General features: G+C 40.4%; 1 protein-coding gene across 19 annotated transcripts in view; it reads right to left on the bottom strand.

Annotated features, from left to right (window-relative positions):
* Positions 1-29: 29 nt before the first annotated feature.
* The window catches only part of TTLL5 (tubulin tyrosine ligase like 5), a 274,823-nt gene continuing 265,812 nt past the window's right edge, over positions 30-9,040 (bottom strand). For 15 of the 19 annotated variants that reach the window (XM_078053980.1, XM_078053986.1, XM_078053982.1 and 12 more), the window contains one exon: positions 30-1,973. In XM_078053980.1, the coding sequence (XP_077910106.1) occupies positions 1,951-1,973 (23 nt within the window). In that variant the 3' untranslated portion in view covers positions 30-1,950. The remainder of the gene's footprint in view (positions 1,974-9,040) is intronic. The other 4 variants (XR_013440787.1, XR_013440789.1, XR_013440786.1 and 1 more) reach the window with 2 other exon arrangements.

Genomic DNA, 9,040 nt, shown 5'->3' with positions numbered 1-9,040 from the left:
CGAAGAATCCCAAAGAAAACAGAACACACTGTGATTCCAAATGTCCTTTTTTATATGAGAGCTCTATTCTTATCTTTATCAGCAGATACAGATATGGGCGGGGGTCTGAAGTCCAGCCTTTCCATTCCACGTGTCACTTAGAGGCGCTACAGAAACCTGAGCCATTGTCTGTCTGTCTGAAAAGATACACACTTGTTCTGGGGGAGGGGAGGGAGGGACACTGGAAATGACACCGTGGCTGGAGGGGGGAAATCATATGATCGGTCTCGTTTATTACCAAGCGAAGCCCAGTACCAGTAAAAATGACACAAAAGTACTTGGTTAAATGAAGGCGAGATCTGGAGTCTGGTCTTAGCAGCCGATAAGCACATGGAGAGTGCAGTAAGAAATTAGCCTGAGGACCCAATTCTAATGGTTACCTAGGCCAATTCCAAGCAGTCTAGTTGGTCTCAAAGTTCTTTTCCTGGGCTCATACCCTCTTGTCCTTTCTCACATGGTTCTTATGCGGCGTCTCCCATATAACTTATTTCCTGGTTCTTCCCATCACCAGGAAAGTCATGAAGGAATTCTGATTTGTCTCCTAACCACTTCACAACCAAGTTAGCCAACGGTTAAGATGGTCCTCAAACTACTAACCAGAAGTCCCAGGAACATCACGAATACATTCTCTCCCCTCCCTCAAGGGACAGTCTTCATTCCTCACAAGCAAACAAAATGCTTCCATGTGCTCAAACCTGTTTGCATTCACTAAGAAGTCAATAAAGTCCCTTTTCTCTCTGCCTTGTTGGGTGTCATTTTTCCCTTGGGGTTTCAATGCTGAGTCTAGAGTACCCTGCTGTAGAAAAACCCAGACTCTGGATCCTCCCCCAGTAACTCCCCAGGGTAGCTGTCAGTCCTTCAGTCGGGCTCTGCAGCCCACCTTTCAACCTTTTCTTCAGTAGAAGCCAGAGAGGGGACCAGGGAAAGGTGAGGAGAGGGGGCAGAGATCAAGTGGAAAGGCGTCTGGGAGGGCTGTGCCGCCTCATTCTGATGAGGACCCTTAGAGGACCTGTCCACGGCGGGCCGATAATGGAGACATGTGCACATACGAGCTTCCCAGGTTCAGGAGCTGCCTGTGGGGAAGAGCCTGGACCCACGATCTGCTGAAACCAAATGGAAGAATAAAACATCTCTTTGTAGTTCACATTTCTAAAACGTAGTTTAAAAAATTGCCCAGCAATGAAAGGAAACGAGAAGTTGGTCCCACTTCAGGCTTGTTTGTGAATACTGATTGTTGGGAAATTAGTAAATGGAAAAAAAGAAAATAAAAATAGAATCACTTTATTAATTTTAGAAATCAGTAATTCCAAAGGGTGCCTTCACCACGGCTCATGTGGTCAACAGCACACCGACTTTGTTCCGCTCTCTGGGAAGCTTGTGATGTATGCTTCCCCCTTCCCCCGACCCCTCGGAAAAGGGAAGAACAACTTTGGTAGATGATGTTGGGATTTTAGGCTTGTGGGAAGTAAAGCTTAATATTGCAATCTGGAAAAGAAGAGGAAGCAAAATGCAAATAGCCAAAGAGCCTCTTTTATATCATCTCTGTGTGGTAGCAGGAAAGGGACAGAGGAAGCCTAAGTGGGTTTGGGGGGGCGGGAGGTAAAAGGGATAAAAGATACATGTGTGCTCTGATGGGGTATATAACGTATCAGTTGAATGTCCCCACTACCAAGTTCAGTCAAAACCCAGCGGATGTGTTATCCCGTCGTCTCAGTAAAAGTCTGGATTGGCTGATTGGCAACAATCTACTGCCACTGTTGCTTGAAGGCTCTGGGGACTGAGGCAGCAAAAAAAAAAAAAAAGAAAAAAAAAAAATACCGTGGACCCCTTGCAGCGCTGGTGGATGCTTCGGCCCCACACCCCTGCTGGAGCGGGAGTAGCAAACAGGTTCTTCCTCCGTGCGGTTGCGGCTCATCTCTTAGTGTGAGCAGGATCTGAAAGAGAGAGAACCAACCGCTAAGTGACCGAAATGAGTGTGGGGTTTTACTTACAGCAACGTCTGGTTTAATTAGCACTACTGAAGACTAAAGAAGTTGTGGCCAAATAAATGTTCACCTTGAACTTGAAGACTTTTCATTTTAACCACTTTTGTTGGAAACCTTTCTAACACACTCCTGTTCTGCTGCTTTGTGTACTTCTCTTAGTTTCTTTCCCTTCCCCTTCCTCCCTTCCTTCCTTCCTCCTTCCTTCCTTCCTTCCTTCTTTTTCTCCTGGATAAGAACATTTTATCTCTTTTGCGTCTTAAATAAAAAATGCTGAATATGTTAACCTTTTCTAGAAACTTAAGGTCAGCATTATTAGCATTCGGTGTTGAACTGCATGGAAAAACTGCTTCATGTACACTTCTGAGTTTTTCTAAATCTTTGCTGAATATTGGGTTGTCAGAATGAACTCTGCCTTGGACCACTGTCCCCATCCCTACAATATACACCTACATCCCACCACCCGGTTTAAGACAAGGATATTACTATTACCCTGCATCCCCTGTGAGGCCCTCCCACTGCCTTCCCATTTCCACTATCCTGAATTTTGTGTTTATCCTTCCCTTGTTCGCTTTTTAAAAATAGGTTTATTTATTACATACACTCTGAACCCTAAATATTATGTTGTTTTGTTTTTATAATTTTGTGGTTTTCGATTTGACAGTGCGGCTATAACTATTATTATATGTGATCTCAGCACACAACTGGACAACTTCAGTTATATACTTAGGAGTGTAACTGCTGGGTCATGGACACTTGCATCTTCAACTCTCTAAAAATAATGCCATATTACATTCCAAAGCCGTCTGTACCAATTCCTGCCCCCACCCCCACCCCCAGGGCAGCTTCTCTACCTCCCCTACCTGTGGAGAAGGGGTATTGCCCGAGTTTAAAATATTTGCTAGTCCAGTGGGTATACAATGGTATCCTACTGTGGTTTTAATGAGCATTTTCCCAAACAGGAATGAGGTTGAGTCAAGTATTTATTGTGCCTACATGTTTTTTCTTCTGTGAAATGCCTGGATGTGGCTTTTGCTTATTTTCTTATTGAGTTTACTGTTTATTAATTAAAAAAAAAATAAAACAGCTTTATTGATATATAAGCCACATACCATACAATTCACCCATTTAATGTGTATAATCCAATGGCTTGTACTATATTCAGAGTTGTTTGTCCATCACCACAATCAATTCTAGAACATTTTCATTGAAAGAAGATGAAACCCTATACCTCTTAGCCATCACCCTCCCTCATCTTGTCCTCCAGCCCTAGGCAACCACTAATCTATTTTCTGTCTCTATAGATTTGCCTATTCTAGACATTTCATGAGTGGAATCATCCAGTATGTGGTCTTTTGTGTCTGGCTTCTTTCATAATGTTTTCAAGGGTCATCTGTGTTGTAGCATGGAACAGTACTCTGCCTTTTCATGGCTGAATAATACTCCATTGTGTGTATTTATTCACTCATCAGTTGATGGCTACTGGGGTTGTTTCCGCCTCCTGGATATTAGTAATCATGCTGCTATAAACATCCATGTACAAGGTTTTGTCTGGACATACGTTTTCACTTCTGTTGGGCATATACTGCTGGGACATACGGTAACCCTATGTTTAAAAGGTTTGAGAAACTGCCAAACCGTTTCCAAAGCAGTTGCACCATTTAAAAAAATATATACAGCTTGTAAACTATTTTATTATTTCTCTAGAACACTCACTATTATCTAATGTACTGTGTTACTAATATGGTTTGTTGTCTATATCTCTAAGGGTTTGGGACTATTTTATTCACTGCTCTGTGCTATGTACCTAGCGTAGATACTCAGTAAATATTTGTTGAGTGAATCAATCTTTCGCTTTAACTGGAACATTAGTCCACTCACATTTTTGTGATTACAAATATTTTTATATTTATTTCTACGGTCTTCAGTTGTGTTCTTCTTTAAAGATTTATATTAGCGCGGCAGAGGGAGAGAATCTTCAAGCAACTCCCTGCTGAGCATGGAGCCCGACGTGGGGCTCGATCTCAGGACTCATGAGATCATTACCTGGGCTGAAACCAAAAGTCGGGCACTTAACTGCCTGAGCCACCCAGGTGCCCCTTAAGTTGTGCTATTTGTCCATACTCTTCTGTGTTTTCTTTTCCTCCTTAAAGTTTTATAATTTCTATTCTTTTAGTAGTTTCTCTATTTATTTTTGCATTTGTACATACTATGTAAAGCTGAAATTAATCATTATCTTTACCTTTTCACTCTATAAGATCAAGTTAGACAATTTAACTCTGATCATATCCTCTGTCTTTTTTCTTTTCACACCCTCTGTCTTAACATGATATTGGTGTTGGATACTTTCATCCCCCTCCTTTTTATCCTCATAAGAACATTATTACTTTATTGATTATTATGCTTTTATTTGCCCATGTTTTTACACATTCTTTCCTCATAAGTCAGTTTTTGCATCTCAGACCTTTTTCTGGTATCACCTTCCTCTGTTTGAAATATATTCTTTACAATCTTTCCTTTGGTGAAGGTCTACTGATGCCAAGTTCATCTGGGTTTTACATGTTGGAAATGTCTTTATTTCATCCTCATCCTTGAAAGATATTTTTGCTTAAAATACATTTCTGGCGGGGTACTTATTTTTTCTCATCAATGCCAACATCACACTATAGTTTGGCCTCCACTATTGCTGTTGAGGAGTACATTGTATCACTGGCATTCCTTTGGAAAGCCTTCCTTTGCCTCGAGGTGCTTAAATTTAACATCTTTTGTCTTTAGTATCCCAAAGTTTCAGTATGGTGTGTCTAGATGTGGATTTATTATGATTCACTATAGCCAGTTGTATCTTCCATTAGTTTTGGAATATTTTTAGTCATTATCCCTTTAAATATTGTCCCTGTCTCGTTTTTTTTTTTTTTTTTCTTTCCAGAACTCCAACTATCTAAAGATCTATCAGGCCTTCTCATTTTGTTTTTCATCACTTTTTCTTTCTGTCCTGAGTTCACGTAATTTCTTTAAATATATCTTTGAGTTCATTAAATATCTTTTCAGCTGGGTCTAACCTGCAGTTAAGCCCACTCATTGATTTGAAAACTGTAATTACTCTATCTTTGCAATTCTAAAGTATTACATAGTTCTTTTCCAAATCTGCTTAGTCATAATTTTAATCTTTTGATTTTACTCACACTTTTACTCCCTCCTTTAATTTCTTTAAACACATGAGAAAATTTATTTTTTATTGTATGTCTGGTAATATCAGTATCTTAGTCTTTGTGGGTCTAATATTGTTATCTGTTATTTTGCTGACTTTTGCTTATGGTGCCGTGTTTCCTTATTTGTTTGGTGATTTTAAACTGTCATCTCGCAGTTCTTAGACCTTCACCTGTAAGAATTATTTGAGATTTGAGTTGAAGGAAGATCCTTCCAGAAAAAATATGCATTTGATTCTACTAGATGCCTGGGGCCACCCTATTAGCTTAGGATCACCTTAGATTAAATTCTCAGTTTGAAGTTTTTCAGGGTATCTAGGGAATATGAATTCACGCCCAAGCTTACACAAGGGCTAGTTTGTGGTTATAAATCATCAGGGGAGAGTCCTCTACTCCATCTCACTCAGCACCAAGGCTCAAGATAGGCAATTTTCTTTCAGTGCCTGAGGGGGTAGAGGCAAAGTGGGAAGGGGGAGGGTTTATTTCTGGTTGACCTTTACATGGAGAATACAGCCCTTTGGGGTCCTATCTTTATGTGAAGGGTCTCCAATTAGATGCTCCACCTGTTGTCCCTGACACCTGCCATAATTCTGGTCCAGAGCCGCTTGGATCTCCACTTCTGCCTGCCGACGCAGTTCTGGGGTTATCAGGGCAGGAATAATACACAGGACAACCATGTTACTGAGTTTTCCCCCTCACTGCCTCTGTGGCCATGATCACAGCCTGGCTCTTGTTTGGTAGGATTTTGAAAAACCGGTCATTGAAGTTGTCCATCTTCTTTTTTGCTTTGATGTCCTGACCTGGAAATTCTTTCTTTTTTTTTTTTTTTGAAATGCCTATGGTTCATACTATCTATATCCTAACTTGGCACTTATCAAATAAATGAAGTTACATCTTCTTAGGTTAGTTTTAAAGTCAACAAGCAACATAAGCATAAGATATTATCAGAATTACCCTTAAAAATCTTGAAGCACCTGTAAAAGACATTGTACTGGTTTGGCAACTATTAGAGTCCAACAAACCCAATCTGTCCTCCAGCCTACTGTTCTTCTATTAGCATCATATTAAGTAACTGGCTTGTGCTACTGTAACACAGCAAAAAATAAAAGTATTTTAAACACTGTGATCAACATCTGCCCAGGTGAAGTGATGAGGAGAAGCAGCTAAGCAGGTAGAACTGCCGAGGGAAGAGATCACGCTCATGCTCACTCTGATCAGTAGGTTCCCTGAGGGGATGGTTGACACACTTTCCCAAACCACCCAAATCATTGTTTCTTACACCTTTTTTGAGGGCAGGGGGTCAGGGTGGAGGGCTTTGTCTTGCAGGTGTTGTTCATGTCCTGTGGATACACTCTTAAGTGCAGAGACCGCATCTTACAAATCTTCACATGACCTGAGCTCCTAGCATTTTGCCATGTACATGTTTACACGGGGGCTGCTTGGTAAATACTGGATCGACTGATATGGGAAATGATCAACAGCAGTGCGCCCTATGGGTAGCAAAAGATCGCCAGCTAACAATACAAACTTGGCTTCTGCAAACACTACAGCCTCGTGTGATAAGCAGCAGTCCACGCTCCAGATCAGTGCTCCTACCACCCATCAGTTGTGTGGAGGAAAGGGAAGCACATTTTCAATGAGATCATCTGACTCACGGCTTTTCCAGATCAGAAAAAAACAGAGGATGCATCATGACTTCCATGCCACTAAAGAAGGCCCAGACCTCAAACAACATGAGCTTGTAACTGGAGTTATTTTTCTCCCTCCCAGGTCTGAAGTGAACAGGAGAAATAAAATTAAAAACTTAATTTTTAAAATGATCTAAATGCAAAGGCTTTGTACCTTTGTACCTGATTGTATCTTCTGGCAATGTTCTGGTTTGATAAGAGAGTGAATGAATCACTTTATTTATATCCTGAGTGACATTAGGAGAAAGGGACAGCTGGGGATTGAGGGCCAACCTGCTGGCCCCTCACCTTCCTGGGCGCAGCTCCAGTGGTAGGCATGAACAACACAGGCGCAAGAGCATCAGATCCATTTCCTGAAACACTGCCTGGTGACACGGAAGCGCCGGGCACAGCTGCAAGGGGTTTGTGCAGAGCAGAGGTAGCCCCCGACGCGCTCTGAAGCCAGCCACAGGGGAGAGGGGAGCGAGAGGGCTGACCACAGCAGCACCCCGCGCGCTCAGGCCTCCCGGAACCCTTCTCCATGTCTAGCGAATGACACAGGCACTTGGTTGAACTCTTAGACGCTAAATGCAACCCGAGTCAAGGGTCCATCTATGGGGGAGAATTTCTTTCTGCTTGCAAGTAGGTATAGGATAGTTTTAATAAGATGCTACTTTAAGGAATTCAACTGTAAAAAACTGAAGTCATATATACAAGAAGCCCAATTCTTCTAAGAAAAATGATCCATAACTCATTTTTGAAAACATATTTAACTCCTATAAATCTGAAAAACCATGTTCCTCTTATTCTGGTCCATTTTCTTACTACAACAAAGCAGTAAAATGGGCATGATAGAACGACATCACGGAACAGAGAGAAACCTATCTGGATGACTTTCCAATGTCACTCAGTGAAAAATGTTTCTTTTTGTAACTCCATTTTGATAGTTAAGGGCAGACCATTTAACATGTTTGTAGAGTTGTGGTTTCTTGCATGAGAATATTTAATAACTTCCCTTTTATGAAAATTTAAAAATTGCAAGGCTGATCTAAATCAAAGTTCTTAACATCTAACTCCATGATCTATCTACATCTATCTAGTTTTGATGCATAATCCATTCAAACATATCTGGGATATTAATATATATGTTTATATATATAATGTATATATAAAGTGTTTCTATATAATGTATGTATATATAAAAATATATATAAAATCCAGATTTATAAAACAAAACACTGAATCACTAAAAGGAAAATGATTTACAGGGGCGCCTGGGTGGCTCAGTCGTTAGGCGTCTGCCTTCGGCTCAGGTCATGATTCCAGGGTCCTGGGATCGAGTCCCGCATTGGGCTCCCTGCTCCGCGGGAAGCCTGCTTCTCCCTCTCCCACTCCCCCTGCTTGTGTTCCCTCTCTTGCTGTGTCTCTCTCTGTCAAATAAATAAAATCTTTAAAAAAAAAAAAATGATTTACAAAAAGTTTATTTACTTTCTTAAAAAGATTTAATTTCTTTATAGAAAATTCTCATAATGAAGAATGGTAGAGTAACACAAGGCTATGTGCTTAAGTCTGATTTCTGCTATTTATTGGCCTTCTAATCTTTGTGATTTAATAATAATGATTATTGTTTTCTGAGCATAGGACAAATACATGCTCACTGTAGAAAAATCTTTGGTGGGGTCTAAAAAGAGATTTTTTTATATAGCTTTGAGTTCAAAAGAACTGATATACAGAGGATTTTGTCTATTCTAGAACATTAATTTCTAGCCCGATACAAATTCAGTCTCATTCCTCCCAAACAGTAGATACAGCATTCATTCAAAAAAGATGCTGGAGACTAGTAGTTCTTTGCCTAAAGATCAGCAGAACAGCAGACTTTCAAGTACTTGAGGAAGGTAAATGAAGGGACCCTAGACAACTGATTTTCAAACTTATTTTTAGTAAAAAAAAATACATCTTATATGAATACATACATAAATATATATATATATATATATATATATTTTAAAGATTTTATTTATTTATTCATGAGAGACAGAGAGAGAGAGGCAGAGGGAGAAGCAGGCTCCCAAGGAGCAGGGAGCCCGATGTGGGACTCGATCCCAGGACCCTGGGATCATGACCTGAGCCGAAGGCAGATGCTTAA

Source organism: Halichoerus grypus, chromosome 8 (assembly GCF_964656455.1).
Source record: "Halichoerus grypus chromosome 8, mHalGry1.hap1.1, whole genome shotgun sequence".
Taxonomy (NCBI): Eukaryota; Metazoa; Chordata; class Mammalia; order Carnivora; family Phocidae; genus Halichoerus; species Halichoerus grypus.
Note: the sequence above shows the minus strand (reverse complement) of the source record. Positions and strands in the feature narration are given on the sequence as shown.